This window comes from Aethalodelphis obliquidens, unplaced genomic scaffold, assembly GCF_003676395.1.
Source record: "Aethalodelphis obliquidens isolate GAN/ISIS:26980383/991018 unplaced genomic scaffold, ASM367639v1 scaffold8, whole genome shotgun sequence".
Taxonomy (NCBI): Eukaryota; Metazoa; Chordata; class Mammalia; order Artiodactyla; family Delphinidae; genus Aethalodelphis; species Aethalodelphis obliquidens.
This window is the reverse complement of record NW_020837952.1, coordinates 26,620,431-26,639,649: the sequence shown is the minus strand read 5'-3', so window position 1 is coordinate 26,639,649 and position 19,219 is coordinate 26,620,431. Positions and strand designations below refer to the sequence as shown.

The following is a 19,219-nucleotide window of genomic DNA, read 5'->3' as shown; positions in this document are numbered from 1 at the left end:
ATCTCCCAAAATGTAAAACAAAAAAGCAAAAAGATGGAAAAGAGGAATAAATCAATGAGAAAATTAAGGAATCAGTCACTTAGTTCAGGCGCTCCAATATCTGAATTACAGAATTTCTGAAAGAGAGAAAGAGAGGAAATTAAGAAAGAAATATTATTCCAAAAGTGAAGGATTTGGATTGCTAGAAAGAGCCTATCAAGTACCTAGCACGATAAATGGGAAAAAAAGAAAAAAAAAATTCACATAATGACATCTCAGAACATTGGGGATAAAAAGAACTAAAAATTTCTATAAAGAGAGGGGAGGGCTTCCCTGGTGGTGCAGTGGTTGAGAATCTGCCTGCCAATGTAGGGCACACGGGTTCAAGCCCTGGTCTGGGAAGATCCCACATGCTGCGGAGCAACGAGGCCCGTGAGCCACAACTACTGAGCCTGCGCGTCTGGAGCCTGTGCTCCACAACAAGAGAGGCCGCGACAGTGAGAGGCCCGCGCACCGCGATGAAGAGTGGCCCCCACTTGCCGCAACTAGAGAAAGCCCTCGCACAGAAATGAAGACCCAACACAGCCAAAAATAAATAAATAAATAAAATTAAATTAAAAAAAAGAGAGAGGGGAAATTTTAAAAGACCATATGCAAAATGATCAGAAATCAGAATGAATTGAATTTCAACATTCTGAAAGTGATTTCCAAACTATAATCAAGATTTCAAATTTCTCCCTCCTATGCACTCTTGAAACATGGGTAATCATGAGTCAAATCCATTCCACCTGCCTTCACTAACCAAGGTCGTTTTAATTGTTGCTACCAAAGATTTGCATGTACTCCAAGCAACATGTAGCCTAAACAATAAGATGTTTGCCCGAGTTGTTTTCCAGGAACTTGGTGTCAGGGGTGTCTAGTTTGAGTCAGCTGGTTAAGACTGGAGAGGACCCCTTCCCCTCCAACTTGCTCCAATGTGCAAGTGTGGTGACCTTTTGACGTCAGAGGGCTGAAAACACCCTCAGATCATGCTAAGTGCCTCCATTCTGGAACAACGATTCCCCACACCTTTTTCCAGTCACCTTGCCCCAGGCTTCCACGCCTCAGGCCACCCTGATTTTTCATTCTTTATCCAATAAACACCCCAAGACCCTTGCCTTCAGGGAGATGGATCTGAGATTTGTTCTCCTGTATCCTCGCTTGGCTGCCTAATAAACCCTCTCTTTGCTGCAAACCCCCGGCACCTCAGCATTTTGGCTTGCTGCAAGATGGGCAAAATGAACCTAGTTCGGTAACACTCTTTCCAGGAAAATATCTTCCCTTTCCAGAAAGCACTATAAACAAGCACTGCCCACATGATCAGAGCATCCAATAAGCTTTTTAGAGCCTATCTCTCAAGTATGAACAAAATTCAAGGACTGCTAGACACTTCACGGGACCTAAGAAACAGGGAAACCAATACAGGAGAGAGAAGAATGAAATTCTCCAGGAAGATGGTGAATAAAATCCTAAGTGCTAGGTGTACAGTAGGCTCAAAAACAACCACTCTCAGGTGGAACAGGAAAATGAAGAACTGAGGAAGGGACATCACATGGGAAGGAAAGAGAAACTGAGAGATTGTCTGATGTATCTGACCATATTGAGAACAGTTGTTTAGAGATACTTTGAAGGAAAAAATGATTGAAGTATAGAAAATGCAGCAAATGAAAAATGGGATAACTGTTAATTCTATAAAATTGTACAGAGAAATAAAATCACAATAACATATTAGGCTCGGCTCTCAACAATATTTATATAAATATTTTTCATATATGTACAATATGTAAACAACAATAGTATAAAAACCACATATTTAACCAATAACGGTGATATAATTATTAGGAGGAGAAAAGGAAAGTGTGTGTGTGTGTGTGTGTGTGTGTGTGTGTGTGTCTGTGTGTGTGTGTGTGTTAGGGGCACAAAGGATAACGTAACAGATGACTTCCCATTTTCCATAGTAAGAAGTGAAGAAATAAGTCCTAACTTTGATAAATAAAGAAATAATAGCACATTTTGACATGTTAGGTAAAAGCCAGAAGAAACAGCTAAAAAAATTGAAGTAATTGCCTTTGGGGCATCAGACTTCAGCTGGGGTCAAGGAGTGAAGGAAAGAGGGGCTATTTTTTGGCTTCATATATCTTGAAGAAATCTTTTAAACTAAGTACATGTATTATTTTCATTAAAATAAAATTGAATTTAAAGAAGAAAAAGAAAAGAATCAAGAGCATAAAAAGATATATGCATAAAGATATTTATTAACATACATCTTTTAAAATACTGAAAATATTTTTTAAATCTAAATTTCTAAAACAGGGTACAATTAAATAATTTCAGTATTCCATAGTTGGAACAAATACAGCTAACAAAATCTGTGTTTGTCAAGAACATTTGACGTGGAAAAAAAGTTCTTGATATAATATTAGGTGAAAATGCGGGAAATAAAATTATGCATAGTAAAATTTCAACTTTATGTGTATAAAATCCGGAGGAAAAAAATTAGAAGGAAATATATGAAGCCATTAGCACTGATAAGCCTTGACTGATCATTCTGATAGTACTTTTTAGACTTCTTTGAATTTTTTCAAATTTTCTACAAAAGAGGTGAACAACTTTTACAATTGGGGAAAGATGACATTTAAAGTAAATGGATTTGTTAATGTGAAAGCAAATTCCACCAACCAAACAGGGCCAAGTAAAAACAATTATCTATTAACTCTGGAAGCACAGTTGAACATTGTGTGTTAGGATCACACAATTATCTACTTGACACCTTAGTCCTCAAAAGGATCAGACACTGGACAAGAACATTTCAATGAGAGAGTCAGAAGATGTTTGAGTGATAAACCCAGCAACTCCTTCCTAGAGTGGATGAGTAAAGGACAATAGGGGACTGAGCCCTGTATGAACTAAAAACGCATGCCACTAACTTCCTTACCTAAAGAGACCTCCAATGTTTTAGCCTTATGTCCCATAAGTTAACTTTCAATAGACTTCATTTCCTTTTGAGGGCACAAGGATTTGTTGCTGTTGAAAAGCTTTAGGGCCTACTTTTGAATATTTGCCTCGTCTAAGAGAGGAGGAAAATTTAGGCAACTCCAACATAAGTCAGAGGGATTCAATAACAGAGATTCAAACAAATGATAGTTATGGAGGGTTTTAGCTTTAGAACAGGACAGCACTGCAGTTTTCTAGCTGTGTTTCGAGATACCAGAAAATTCAGAGGAAGACAACAGCAGGGAAAGAGGTCCCTACTTCCTTACTTCTACCAGAGCTACTCTGCAGCTCGCATTTTGAGATGTCTCCTATGAATTCTTTTGAAGAAAGAACTCTGCAATTAAGAACTAACTCTCTGAGCTCAATCATATAGTATCAGTCTACCTAGAAATTAGCTGCCTGTCTCCACATCCTTTAGCCTGTGTTTATATAATTCATACACTCCATTTAATAAATTCCAGCCCCCAGATTAGACCGAGGTATGTGATTTTAAAACATCCAGATGGCCATCACACTGGACATGTCAAGAAGGAAACATACACGAGTAATATGATTGATGCCTGAACCTACCCTCTCTTCAACATGATCAAATAAAACGTGAAGAATGAGTATGTCAACTGGAGTTGATATTATGACATCCATGATATAGACATTTCTGTGTTGCCTACATGTCCCTACCATATGGATGCAAACCTTTCTTCTCCCAGTCCTAGGCTCCATCTTGATAGAAATATACTCAAAATAGCTACAAATTTGGTCCATCCCATTCAGAACCAGCCCCTCTCCTTCCCTAGTCAGGGCCCTAAGTATTCATGCTATGATTACTATATATTTTCCATGATTTGTCCAGTACTTTAAAAATACAGACTTGGCCAGAAATAATTTTTAGGTTAATTATGTCCTAGAATCACCTACCCATACAGTGTACCGAGGCTCCAAATTACCACAGTCCTTCGCAAAAATGTAAGAACAGTTTCCTGGGACATAATAGTAGATGCCATCAAAAGTTTCGAAGTGGTACTGTCCCCAGCTTTTGCAAATCCCATCTCTGCCACTGCCCATGTTTGGCACTGAAAAGAAATAGGATAATATTTAGTAGAATAAAACAAATTATACGTGTTTCTGGCAAGGTTCAGTCACGCTAGGTTATTCTAATTTTCATTAAAATAAATGTTTTCTTCTTTGGTGGACAATATCACAGGGAAAAATACCTAACAAAATTACCAACTGCTCTCAAAATTATCAAACTCTTCTGAAGAAAAACATGGTCTCCAAGTTGTTTTGAAGAAAGGATTTATGTTAGAAACTTCCTTAATTTTTGCTTCCAAACAAAGACTCTGGAAGAGAGGAAGAGAGGAGATAGTGATAAAGTAAAAGAAGGTGATAGTGATAAAGCAAATATAATGGCTCAGAAAGAAAGAAATGTCACCACTAAGTGTTCTAAAAATTAACACTGACAGTGTTCTAGTCTCTGCAATTCTTTCAAAAATAATAGCATCCACAGAGAAAATTAACCACTGACCAAAAAGTCATGTTTAGAAGCCTGGGACCTGGGGATGGGGAGCATTAGTCATCCAAAGTATGCTGGAATTTAGGAATTCATGACTTCAAACTGGTCACATTGTAAGCAGTGTTTGTCTTAAAGCATACAACTTTATCTCCTGTTGCCTTCATGCCTATCTCCCTTTATACCTTTGTGGGTCACCTTCCATTCCATTTTGATTTTGTAGACCCTTCCTTCTAGATTAATATGAAAATCAGTGACATTTACGGAGCACTCAAAACGTGTAATACATATTGGTTAAGACATTAAAATGTGTTAATATACTCTATAAAGAGCATAAAGATAAGGCACAATCATTTTATCTTTTCTTTTTGTAATTTACCTAAATGTATTAGGCTTGGCCAACTTTGGCCTTTTCAAGAAAAAACAGAGTTATTCATTATTCAGGCAGTCTTCTCTGATAGCCTTACCTCTGTTGCATATTTTCATAAAATCTTGCACTTCCCTTTACAGAACGTCACAAGTGTAATTACTGTGTATCTGTTATGTGTTGGTCCCCCTCCTCTAGACTGTAACCTCCAAGAGGGCAGAAACATGTCTATATTACTCACTCTTCCCAGTGCCCAGCCTGGGATCGAGTAGATGCTTAATAAATACTCATTAAACAAATGAATGCTTTTTAGTCATTATTGATGTAGGGTCCTAACCTAGACACCATGGATAAAAATATTTTTAAGAACCTTCTGCCTTTGAAGAGCTCTCAACACTATTTCTCTTTTATGTACAGAATGTTCCATTAATTCAAAGTCAAAAAGAATGAGTGGCTCCAAATAACAAATCTAATTTATAAAGCAAAAGAGAGATGAATTGGAAGCCTGGTTTTAATGGGCCAGTACCATTTAAAATGGAAAAAACACTTGAATCACATCAAAAACAAAATAAAATACTTAGGAATAAACCTGACCAAGGAGGTGAAAGACTCATACACTGAGAACTATAAAACATTGATAAAGGAAATTGAAGATGATTTAAAGAAATGGAAAAATATCCCATGCTCTTGGGTTGGAAGAATTCATAGTGTTAAAATGGCCATACTATCCAAAGCAATAACAGATTTAATGCGATTCCTATTAAATTACCCATGACATTTTCCACAGAACTAGAACAAATAATCCTAAAATTTTTATGGAACCATAAAAGACCCAGAATTGCCAAAGTAATCCTGAGGAAAAAGAACAAAGCAGGAGGCATAACCCTCCCAGACTTCAGTCAATACTACAAAGCTACAGTAATCAAAACAGCATGGTACTGGCACAAAACCAGACATATGGATCAATGGAACAGAATAGAGAGCACAGAAACAAACCCACACACCTACGGTCAATTAACTTTTGACAAAGGAGGCAAGAATACACAATGGATGAAAAGATAGTCTCTTCAGCAAGTGGTGTCAGGAAAGTTGGACAGCCACATGTAAATCAATGAAGTTAGAACGCAACCTCACAAAAATGGCTTAAAGACTTAAATATAAGATAGGACACCATGAAACTACTAGAAGAGAACAAAGGCAAAACAATCTCTGACATAAACCATACCAATGTTTTCTTAGGTCAGTCTACCAAGGCAATAGAAATAACACAAAAATAAACAAATGAGACCTAATAAAACATAAGTTTTTGCATAGCAAAGGAAATCATAAACAAAATGAAAAGACAACCTACGGACCGAGAGAAAATATTTGCAAATGATGCGACTAACAAGGCCTTAATTTCCAAAATATACAAACAGCTCATACAACTCAATAACAGAAGAAAAAAAAAAACAAAGAATGAGCAGAAGACCTAAATAGACATTTCTCCAAAGACATACATATGGCCAACAGGCACATGAAAAGATGCTCAACATTGCTAATTATTAGAGAAATACAAATCAAAACTTCAATGAGGGGGCTTCCCTGGTGGTGCAGTGGTTAAGAGTCCGCCTGCCAATGCAGGGGACACAGGTTCCAGCCCTGGTCCAGGAAGATCCCACATGCTGTGGAGTAACTAAGCAACTAAGTGGTTGTGTGCCACAACTACTGAGCCTGCACTCTAGAGCCCATGAGCCACGACTACTAAAGCCCGTGTGCCTAGAGCCCATGCTCCACAACAAGAGAAGCCACAGCACTGAGAAGCCTGCGCACCGTAACGAAGAGTAGCCTCCGCTTGCCGCAACTAGAGAAAGTCCGCACGCAGCAACGAAGACCCAATGCAGCCAAAAATAAATAAATAAAATAGATACAACAGTAAAGAAATTTTTTAAAATGTTTAAAAAAAAAAAAAACTTCAATGAGGTAATACCTCATACCTGTCAGAATGGCCATCATTAAAAAAATCTACAAATAACAAATGCCAGAGAGGGTGTGGAGAAAAGGGAACCTTCCTACACTATTTGTGGGAATGTAAATTGGTGCGGCCACTATGGAAAACAGTATGGAGGTTCCTCAAAAAACTAAAAATAGAGTTTCCATAGGATCCAGCAGTCACACTCCTGGGCATATACCCAGACAAAAACTATGATTCGAAAAGATACATGCACCCCTATGTTCATAGCAGCATTATTCACAATAGCCAAGACGTGGAAACAACCTAATTGTCCATTGACAGATGAATGGATAAAAATGTGAAACACAAACACACACATACACAAACATACACACACACACAATGAAATATTACTCAACCATAAAAAAAGAGAATGAAATAATGCCATTTGCAGGTACGTGGATGGACCTAGAAATTATCAAATTAAGTGAAGTAAGTTAGAAAGAGAAAGACAAATACCATATGATATCACTCATACGTGGAATCTAAAACATGACACAAATGAACCTATCTATGAAACAGAAACAGGCTCAGAGACATAGAAAACAGACGTGGTTGCCAAGGGGGAGGGGGGCAGGGGAGGGTAGGATTGGGAGTTTGGGACTAGCAGATGCAAACCATTGTATATAGAATGGATAAACAACAAGGTCCTATTGTATAGCACAGGGAACTATATTCAATATTCTGTAATAAACCATAATGGAAAAGAATATGAAAAAATAATAATATTGTAAATCAACTCTAATTTAAAAATTAAATAAAAATTTAAAAACAGAAAAGAAAAAACACTTGAGGAAATAGAGTTCAGTGAGAAGTTAAAGTGGGCATACTCATTTTCTTTCACATTGTTTCAAAATTACTGGAAATAAATTGTGGATACTCTAGTTAATACACAACATTATTGTACCAACTCCCAAAGAATGAACACTAATACAGCAAATTATGCCTTCATGTTCTCCACGGCATCTCATAATTCTCTCATAAGTATCCCTGAAACTTACCAATCTGGCACCGTGTCCCAAGTGCCTGAAATATTTGACAGTCACATGTACCAGCCTTAGAACAGAAAGCTCCATTAAGGCATTCATGAGGACAAGAACCTGTAGGGCAAAAAAATAAGTTATCTTCTGGTGTGCATCAGTTTTTATAAACATAAATCTGTCAAGATTTACCTTGGACTAACAGTAACCTCTGTTAACTAAAACAGAACCCTGGGCCTATTGCCTTGATGAGCTAAAGACTTAAGCCCCTTAAGTCTCTATCTAGTTCATTTCATTATGTGTGCCGTGAAACAAGAAAGACAGGCTTTCACATCTCAAACTACCCTGAGAGCAAAGGTTAGCCTCCTTCAAGCAATTGAAAGGTCAAGTTCCCATGTAAGGAATCCCTGTCCCAGATGATGAGAACCAGAAATACACAAGCTGCAGATGATTCCCTTGACGGAATTTGGCACGTCTTATCAGCTACTTCTCCAGGAGCAAGTGTTGTATTAAAGAAAACCGTCCATCATTAGCTCAAGGGATCAGGCACAATATATAATAGAAATCACAAGGAAACTACTTTTTTAAGAGAATGATTAAACATTCCATTTGAAGTTTGTGTATTAATCCTCAGGCTTAATTACAAATGGATGCATTCTTTCTGACCCATAGTTAATTTTAACAGGGCAGAAGCCAACGTCACTGCTGGTTGTCACCAAAAATATTCTTTCTTTCATGGCAAGAAAAATCACCCCAAAGAATTATGTTGAAAAGAGGAAGAAAGAAACTATGACCTCCTTAGTGAGTTTTAAAACTGCAGATGAATCACAGTGAAAATTTGTCCTGTAATAAGGAGAACACAAGAGACAACTGGCAAAACTCAAGCAGAAAGGATTTAAGTAACACATCAATAGAATTAGAGAACATCTCTGAGTGACCGTAAAGTGTTTACTAAAGATTGGCCTTCTCCGGAATACGGTCAGGTCGTGAAAGGCACTTATCTAATAGCGGTATTTTAACCACAGCTCTGCAGAAGGCAAGAATTTTAAAACTCTATTATCCTTTCACCTTAAAATTCATTGATCTAAAATGTCTCTACATTTAAACACATACAACTCTCTAAGTATATCTTAACTGAGGAGAAATGAGCTGCTTTAACTTTAATCATAAATATAGATTAAAATGATGTTTTTCATAAATTTAAATGCAGTTTTCTTTTTCTAGGGGGGCATATATATCTTCAAATTTTATCTTAGGTTACAATCTTGTATTTTTCCAATCAATATGTGTCAAAGTAATTATGTAAGCAAATGTATCTCCTTCAAAAATTTAGTTACAACCCTGTGTATTCTCCTGAAAACAGATATCAAAACAAAACTAGTCATAAATCCCTGCTATTCTAAATGCAACAAAAAATTCAAATTGAATTTCAAACTACCATTAGCATTCTGCTAAATGGAAATGGAAAATTGGTAAGCAAAAATAGCAATGTCGGGATTCCCTGGTGGCACAGTGGTTGAGAGTCCGCCTGCCAATGCAGGGGACACAGGTTCGTGCCCTGGTCCGGGAAGATCCAACATGGCGCGGAGCAGCTGGGGCTGTGAGCCATGGCCGCTGAGCCTGCGCGTCCAGAGCCTGTGTTCCGCAACGGGAGAGGCCACAACGGTGAGAGGCCCTCATACCGAAAAAAAAAAAAAAAAAAAAAAAAAAAAAAAAAAAAAAAGCAATGTCAAAGAATCGAGGAGCCAGTAATTGATTCAGAAAAAAAGCTCCTGATACCCAGTGATATCTTTCCTGGTCATATAGTTATCAGCTTTGTCTAACTGCTTAACCTTGTGTATTTCCAAATATAATTCAAATTTCTATATGAAGTAAACAAACTATTACTAAGTACTATTACCACCCTGGCTCAGCTTCCTTCATGCATTATGTGGAAATCATTGAGAGTTGATTCACTATATCCCCCAAAAGGGTCTTTTGAGAAAGCAAATACAAAAACATAGATGTAGCACTAACCTTTTATTTTACTCTCACCCCAATTAATAGCTTCATGGAAGAAATATCTTGGAGAAGTTGCTTCAAACTTTAAAAGAAATAAATAAGAATTCAAGAGAATTAAATTATTTAATTCAAGACAAACATGCAATTGGAAAATCTGGAAAACAGCTACAAACACAGAAATTATAAAGAGCTGACTCCATATTTCCTTGGGTTATTGAGGCAAAATCTTGGAGAGGCAGAAAGGGCTCTGCTAAGGTTGTACTTAGATCTGATTTCAAGGTTGATTTTGCTTCTTACCTGAATTTGACAAGTCCTTTATGCTCTCTGACCTCAGTTCTGCCTCCCTGCCCTCCTTGGAAAAGAGCCTGGTCAGAATCTAATTTTTGCATTAACTGACTGCTTTGCCTGCAGGAGTAGCAGTTTTTTAATACTTTCAAGTGCAGATGGGTCTGGAGAAAATGCATGGGACCAAAGGAGCAACAGACAGTGATGTACCCACTTCCTGCAGCCCCATCTGTGCAGACACCATCCACAGAAGCCTCTGCTGCTGAAGTGTGAGTGTGACACCCTCAGTCTCCAAAGACCTGACACTTTAAAGTTCGTAGAAATTTAAATGTATCTGTTTATAGAGCACAAGGCACTTCAGGGTAATCATTAAGATCATGAATTATAGAATCAAACAGATCTGGATTAGAGTCCTGATTCTGCCATTACTAAGGCAAGTTTCTTAACTGCTTAGTGCCTCCTTTTACTTGTCTGTAAAATGGGAACAATGACACATATATACTTCACTGAGTAGTTCAAACAATAAATAAAATAATGTATATAAAGATTCCAGCATAATGCCTCACACATAAAAAATTAGCAAGAAAGAGATTTACATTAACCTAAGCAACCCAGATAAAACCCTAGGATTTCTAGAGGTTAATATGGAATAGTAGCAAATAGCTGTGGATTATTAAAACTAATCAATTATGGATTTTTACTCCAACTTAATGCCAATTTAGTGTATCATCTTGGGCAATGTCCTTTCCAACAGCATTTTTACATTCACCAGAATACACATTCCCAAAATTTGCCTCATAATTGTCAAACTGAGGACCAGATGATGTTAGAAAAACTGGAAAGAGTGAAGGATAAGAAAAAAGCATGATAAATATTATTCAACATAGTTTTGGAAGTTTTAGCCATAGCAATCAGAGAAGAAAAAGAAATAAATGCAAATAAGAAAAGAAGAAGTAAAGCTGTTACTGTTTGCAGATGACATGATACTATACAGAGAATCCTAAAGATGCTACCAGAAAACTACTAGAGCTAATCAATGAATTTGGTAAAGTAGCAGGATACAAAATTAATGCACAGAAATCTCTTGCATTCCTATACACTAATGATGACAAATCTGAAACAGAAGTTAAGGAAACACTCCCATTTACCATGGCAACAAAAAGAATAAAATACATAGGAATAAACCTTCCTAAGGAGACAAAAGACCTGTATGCACAAAACTATAAGACACTGATGAAAGAAATTAAAGATGATACAAACAGATGGAGAGATATACCATGTTCTTGGATTGGAAGAATCAATATTGTGAAAATGACTATACTACCCAAAGCAATCTGCAGATTCAATGCAATCCCTATCAAACTACCAATGGCATTTTTCACAGAACTAGAACAAAACATTTCACAATTTGTATGGAAACACAAAAGGCCCCGAATAGCCAAAACAATCTTGAGAAAGAAAAACGGAGCTGGAGGAATCAGGCTCCCTGACTTCAGACTACACTACAAAGTGACAGTAATCAAGACAGTATGGTACTGGCACAAAAACAGAAATATAGATCAATAGAACAGGATAGAAAGCCCAGAGATAAACTCATGGACATATGGTCACTTTATCTTTGATAAAGGAGGCAAGAATATACAGTGGAGAAAAGACAGCCTCTTCAATAAGTGGTGCTGGGAAAACTGGACAGCTACATGTAAAAGAATGAAATTAGAACACTCCCTAACACCTTACACAAAAATAAACTCAAAACGGATTAAAGACCTAAATGTAAGGCCAGACACTATCAAACTCTTAGAGGAAAACATAGGCAGAACACTCTATGACATAAATCACAGCAAGATCCTTTTTGACCCACCTCCTAGAGAAATGGAAATAAAAAAAAAATAAACAAATGGGACCTAATGAAACTTAAAAGCTTTTGCACAGCAAAGGAAACCATAAACAAGACAAAAAGACAACCCTCAGAATGGGAGAAAATATTTTCAAATGAAGCAACTGACAAAGGATTAATCTCCAAAATTTAGAAGCAGCTCATGCAGTTCAATATCAAAAAAACAAACAACCCAATTCAAAAATGGGCAGAAGACCTAAATAGACATTTCTCCAGAGAAGATATACAGATTGCCAACAAACACATGAAAGGATGCTCAACATCACTAATCACTAGAAAAATGCAAATCAAAACTACAATGAGGTATCACCTCACACCATTCAGAATGGCCATCATCAAAAAATCTACAAACAATAAATGGTGGAGAGGGTGTGGAGAAAAGGAACTCTCTTGCACTGTTGGTGGGAATGTAAATTGATACAGCCACTATGGAGAACAGTACAGAGGTTCCTTAAAAAACTAAAAATAGAACTACCATATGACCCAGCAATCCCACTACTGGGCATATACCCTGAGAAAACCATAATTCAAAAAGAGTCATGTACCACAATGTTCATTGCAGCTCTATTTACAATAGCCAGGACATGGAAGCAAACTAAGTGCCCATCGACAGATGAATGCATAAAGAAGATGTGGCACATATATACAACGGAACATTACCTAGCCATAAAAAGAAACGAAACTGAGTTATTTGTAGTGAGGTGGATGGACCTAGAGTCTGTCATACAGAGTGAAGTAAGTCAGAAAGAGAAGAACAAATACCGTATGCTAACACATATATACGGAATCTTAAAAAAAAGGTTCTCAGGAACCTAGGGGCAGGAGAGGAATAAAGACGCAGACATAGAGAATGGACTTGAGGGCACAGGGAGGGGGAAGGGTAAGCTGGGACGAAGTGAGAGAATGGCATGGACATATATACACTACCAAACGTAAAATAGCTAGCTAGTGGGAAGCGGCCGCATAGCACAGGGAGATCAGCTCAGTGCTTTGTGACCACCTAGAGGGGTGGGATAGGGAGGGTGGGAGGGAGACGCAAGAGGGAGGAGATACAGGTATACATGTATATGTATAGCTGATTCACTTTGTTATAAAGCAGAAACTAACACAGCATTGTAAATCAATTATACTCCAACAAAGATGTTAAAAAAAAAAAGGGTGATAAAGAACATGACTTCAGGTACAATCCTCTTTTCAACAGATTCCGGTCTCCTTCCTACATGGTAAAAGTTTTATCTTGGCAATTTGCACTGCAGTACTTTTTCTTTTAAAGAGCAAACCTGCCCCATGGCAGACAAAAGGATTCCCACACTCTCTCACCACTTCAAGGCTCTTTTCTAAAGTCCTTGGCCCACATCATGTCTCCAAGTTCATTGTCTCCTGCTTTCATTCCTCCAAGGTTTTGTCCTCTCTGCTCAATCTCCTCTTTTTTCCCTTTCCTCCCTCTTCAAACTAAGTCAGACTCACAAAAGTCTATGACTTGGATTCCCTCAAGACAAGTCTTATTCTCTCTTTAGCTATATTGTCTGCAACTGCCTAAATCTAACACAACAACCAATATTACCGGGCACCAAATTCTTCTTACTTTGGTGCTGATGAATCATCACTGATGCTCACTAGAAGTGTATAGTGACTTCAACTCTGTCTCATACAGGCTTATAAACTAGAACAAATTATTTAACCTGTTCAGCCTCAGTTTCCCAATCTGTAAAACAGAATAACAATAACTGCCTCACGGAATTGTAAGGATTAAATGAAATGGGATAAGTAAATCACCAAAAATAGTGCAAGGCACATAAGTGTTGTAAACATGTTACCTACTTTTATTATTAAGCAAAAACTGAATACACTTGACAACATTAGACCAAGGCAAAAACATATAATTTGTTTTTCACTCCATATCCTCTTACCCAACTCAGGCTACACCTCCTCCATGAAAATCACAATAAGTACTTAGCACACCAGCCTCCTGGTTACCACAGCATCCTAATCTCTGCAGCATTCCACTCATCATACTATAACATTTCATGTTAAGACACGACACACAGCTTTTATTTTTATAACAGATCTGAACTCAGAATGGCACATCTTACATTTATAATTGGGAGCTCTTTCATTTTTTTATATCATACAAATAATGGCAAAAATTGGTGGTGTTAGATTCGATGAACAAGTTACACAGAAATGACTTCTTTACAGCTCTACCTCCACTAGACATTGAATTTCTAGAGAACAAACACCGCTGTTCATGGTTATACCTCTAGTATGGTCCTTTGTGTGTTGTCAACAAATACCAACTGAACCAGAAATAGACATTATGCAAATGGGAATGATTTGCCTTCCAAAGCTGTTTAGAACCATGACTATAAAATGTTCTGTTGATGCCCCTCCACTTATCCTCTCATCTCACCTTGGATTTCACCTGCGTCTGGGTTTCTGTGGACACTGAGACCCTCAAGCACCGGCTTCTTTTTGTCTCTGCCTTAGGGTAGAGTCCAAGCAGGATAGACAAGAGAAATGACTTTCAGGGGATTTAAGTCCCCCCAGAAGCTGCCCTCAAGGAATGAGAGGCAGGTGTTGGTGGATAAGTATATCAGCTCCCCCATCCCTTGGGGAAACACTTCTAAAACACTGTACACAGTTCCTCAGAGGGATGCCAGCAAGACTGAGCCCCAGATGCCTAAAGCAGGAAGGCCCCTCATTAACAGAGCTGTGCTGGATTTTCTCCCTTCCTAGTCTCCCTTTCCTCTCTCCGTCACTCCTGCACATACAAACTGTATGCAACCTCTAATAAATAAATAATCTGCCCCTGCTTTCAGGAGAAGAATTTTGAAATGTGATGCAAATGCAAAAAAATTCCAAGCAGTGGGTGCATATATTCACATAACCGATGAAAGAGGACAACCCATTCTTCCTCCGTGCTGATTACATCTCCACAGGAGGGTGAGAAGCACAGAGAAATACAGTCTTTAGATGAGAAATCACTGTAGTGCACAATTACACCATTGACAGAAGTCTGTGTCTACCCTTTCTCTGGTCATTGTTATCTCATTGCCAACATATTCCTGAGTCCTTACGTGCACATTTATCTGTCCATCAGTGCTCCGTCTTCCTAGAGCAGGGGAGTGAATCTGTGGACAAGAATGGCCTCATAACAGATGAAATTTCAATCCTAAACACTGAAACGCATGATTGCGACCTCACTGCCCTTCTTTAACATTTCTTCCCTTAAAATTTGTTCAGATGTTAAGTAATGTTGGTGCATGTTCTCTAGCTGCAGGAAAGAGAAGGGCAAGTGTCCAGCTATTCATTCTCTCTAAAAGGGAAATCAAGGCAAGTGTGTTCCTCACTTATTAACAAAAGGGAGGTATTAAGATAATTCTAGGGGGGTAAATTATACAAATTCTAAAAACATCCAAATGGTCTACAGTAGAAGCCCATCCACAGGCTGTTTCATGTGACACCTGTGGGGGTATATTTCACAGGTTCTTCATCTAGTGGGTTCTACCAGAATGCAGTTTTTCTCAAAATTGGATTTTCTGCTGAGTCACGTTGATATCTTTTTGTGGCTAATATGGTCTACTGGCCAACTTGACATTTCTCAGAGAAAAATCATTTTAACCACTTCACATGATACATAGATACTTAAGTACACAAAATACTCTTTTTAAGAAAAGAAGTGTTTCCCTTCCATAGACAATCCTTTGCCCATTCTAGTGCAAAGAAAGAGCTCCACTCTTGATAAGAATAAATTAGTTCTGCCTTCTGAATCATCACAACAGCATATCAAATCTGCCCTCTATTTTTTTTCAATTCTCTTTAAGTTCACAAAATATTAAAAAAAACCAGGCATCCATCATAAAATGCTAATAGAAATTGACTGCAATTCAGCATTTGACAAACACCTTGAATATATAAGCTGTTTGCTACATAAATACTCAAATCATATTACTTTCCAAAGAAATGTCTTAATATTGAGTTAGGATTCTCTATCTTACCATCCATCTTTAATGGAGAAATATTTTTTAAAATCCACCCATTTAAACATTCCAACCATAATCTGAAGATATTGCAATTATGTTATCCAATATCCTTTATATAGAGGGACCCAAGCAAAAAGGCCTCCTCAAATTCAGTGCTACCCCACCCCTCTAAAAAAAGAAAGGTCACCTCTTCATCAATGCCTGTAATTTAGATTTATTAGATAATATAAAACCCATTTGTCAGGACACTAAGACACCTCTGATGCCCTTTTGTGGTACTTTACTCAGATCACGTACACCTTTCTCTGCCCCTCTTTGCTTGTATTTGTCCTATTAACATTGTGCTTAATTTTTAAACCAATTAAAATATTTTGGCAAGTAGTGAGATTAAATCTCCCACAAATTCTGGGAGCCTATCAGTAGGGAACCGAGGTGAATAGCAAAAAGCATCTGACCACAAACAAGTAAATGTGAGCTAAGCCTGAGCTGGAGGGTCACAGAACAGCACTAGAGAAGTTACTTTGCCTCTTCCTCCTCTTTCCTGTCTTGTTTTTAGCATTTTATTCGCCTCCACAAAGGACTCATTGTTGAAGTGACAGCAGAGGCCCAAAGCAGGATGGATCGTTTCTCTGCCTCTCTCTCCTTCTGAGGCATAACCTACCTGGGCTGCTAAAAGAGCTCTTTTCTGTTGATTTTCATTAAACCCGTTTCTGGAAGAAAACAAAAAGAACTTGTATAGTCAAAGGCCCCTAGGCAACCTGAACAAGCCTTTCCCAAGAGAGAGCTGGTGTTTTCCTCCTGATTTCCATCACTTTATCAAAGAGGTCTTTCTTGCTTTAACATTGAAAAGGTCCCCCTCCCCGCTTTGGAGGGGTTAGATTTGGGTGGTGGCACTGTCTCATTTTACAAAATTTGGGAGTGTCCCCAGAGCTCTCCAGTCTCTGATGTAAACTGCATTTTAGGAAGGAACTTTGAGATAGAGAAATAAACAAAATAGTGTAACAGTGTAGCACTAACATGCATGATAATTTCTCCACACGCCTTCATAAAACTGGCGAGATAAGTATTCGACAAGTGCAGGTTCACGTTTTTCAAACATAATACTCGATTCTCTCTCTTTCCATGTCTTAAAGGGCAGATTAACATTCATGAGCATAAGCACATCAAACTGTGGGTTATCAAAATCAAACAGTAGAATTTTTGAGTAGAATTCCATTTTTCATTAAGATCAGTTTAGTCCAAAAATGATTTTCATTATTTACTGCTAGAAACATTTTATTTTTTTATCATTAAAAACGTTTACTCTATGTTAAGAATACAGCACGTTTCTAATCAACAATGTACATTAATAATAATATGAAATAGGAAATTACTGAATATAACTTCCTTTCAAATCTTTGAAGTGAAAATGTCCCCTTAGTATCTACAGTCATTGGACACCACCAAAAACTCCTCTTGTAATTAAAATGAAAGGAAATATTTTTGTTTCATAAATAAGGAACTGAATGCCCAGTAATTTTTAATTTGTGGAAATGTTTTAAAGAACTAAATCTCATGCCCTTATTTTGTAAAATATTTAATTTATTTTTCAAAAGCAGATACACTGACCTGCTGAGCTTTGCTCATTCCAATTATCTTTATGTTTTAGAGGACATAAAGAACAAGAAATACTCACTTTGATGTTCTTGTCAAGATGGATGAAGTACAAATATAACCTGCCAGAGATAAATATATATATATATGAATGAAAAAAATTATCTAAATATCTTGATCACATGATCTGATTATAAAACAGATCATTTAAACCTAAATTCTGAAACTTAGACTGAGTTTTGCTATTAGTTATTTTACATTTTCTAGAGGATTCTGACCAGCAAATTCCCTGTGAGACATCAGGGTGACCAGTAATTCAGAAAGAATGGGCAGTGTACCTTGATTTATACAGAGACATGATACAGTGGAATAAGCACTAGTCCTGAAGTCAGAGATCCAAGTTTTAGTCCCAGTCCTCCGACTTAGTAAATGCCAAACTTAAGCAAACACATCACAAAATAACAGTGGTAGCCAGGTTGATCTTAAAAGTCCCCTCCAGCTCTCGTTGCTCTAAGACATTTTCTCCTTGGAGTTTCAGTCACTACTAGGATTGGAAGATAGTGTCTGTGACCTCGCTGGTCTTCTACACTTCAGTAATTTCTCCCACTTCCTCTACAAGCACCAAAATATACGGCCCTTTTCAGGGACTAAAAATTAATAACTGAATGTAAATAAATGCTTTCTGCCATAAAAATATTTTATAAAAATTAATTTATAAATATTGCTATAATATAATTGAAAATCAATGCTTAGTCTCAAACATTAAAGTCCTTCTTAAAACATTCCTTTACCATTCTTTGGGTTGATGGCATCAAGAAAGTTTAAGTACTCAATGTCTCCTTATCTTTTATAAAATTTCAAATGTTTAAATTACACAACTGTTTAAAATCATTATTTAGAAGAGAAAAAGTTAGAATCAGAGCTTCTTCCAGTACAGCTGCATATCATGATAAAATCATGATTTTAACATTTAAAAAAGAGACTCAGAAAATGAAAACCAGAAGTTCCAAATTATCTATATTATTAAAAATTTTCCCAAAAAATGATCTGGGTGTCATTTAGTATATACCCATCCTAATGACTTGGAAATGTTTTACAGTATAAGAGGAAACAGTTTCTACAATTTACAAGGAAGACTAAAATACAATAATAAGGTAAAAGTTTAACATGAGTTCTTACCTTGTAATGAAAACAGCAGTATATGAAGCAAGAATATACTCCAAGGTATCATTAAATTGAGTTTTCTCACAATGTTCATTTCAGTATAGCCTTTCTCCCTGAAATGTAACCAAATTGTTGGTCTTTACTAAGATGGCATCTTAGAAGTATGAGTACTTGTAGAGTGCTCAAATTCTTATAAATATAGCTTTGTAATAAAGTAATTCAAAAAGCAATTCCAGGATTTCTAACCACATACAGCATCTGAAGCTTTAGAACTTGCAGGCAACCCTTTGGCTGAATCTCTCATTAGCAATGCATGGCAGCTTCTTACTGAGCCGGTATTAGTTACACCCTGCCCGACTCCTGCACATCATACGCCTTTTTAGCCTATATTAGCCTTTCATGACTTCTAAAGTCAGTAGCATCAAACAAACAAACAA

General features: G+C 37.2%; 1 protein-coding gene across 1 annotated transcript in view; it reads right to left on the bottom strand.

Annotated features, from left to right (window-relative positions):
* The window catches only part of OTOGL (otogelin like), a 155,613-nt gene extending 136,611 nt beyond the window's left edge, over nucleotides 1–19,002 (bottom strand). Inside the window, exons 1-6 of the mRNA XM_027107096.1 lie at nucleotides 18,798–19,002; nucleotides 17,701–17,740; nucleotides 16,687–16,735; nucleotides 9,876–9,942; nucleotides 7,881–7,979; nucleotides 3,928–4,082 (exon numbers count right to left, since the gene is read on the bottom strand). Coding sequence (XP_026962897.1) covers nucleotides 3,928–4,082; nucleotides 7,881–7,979; nucleotides 9,876–9,942; nucleotides 16,687–16,735; nucleotides 17,701–17,740; nucleotides 18,798–18,876 — 489 coding nt within the window. The 5' untranslated portion in view covers nucleotides 18,877–19,002. The remainder of the gene's footprint in view (nucleotides 1–3,927; nucleotides 4,083–7,880; nucleotides 7,980–9,875; nucleotides 9,943–16,686; nucleotides 16,736–17,700; nucleotides 17,741–18,797) is intronic.
* Between the last annotated feature and the right edge of the window lie 217 nt (nucleotides 19,003–19,219).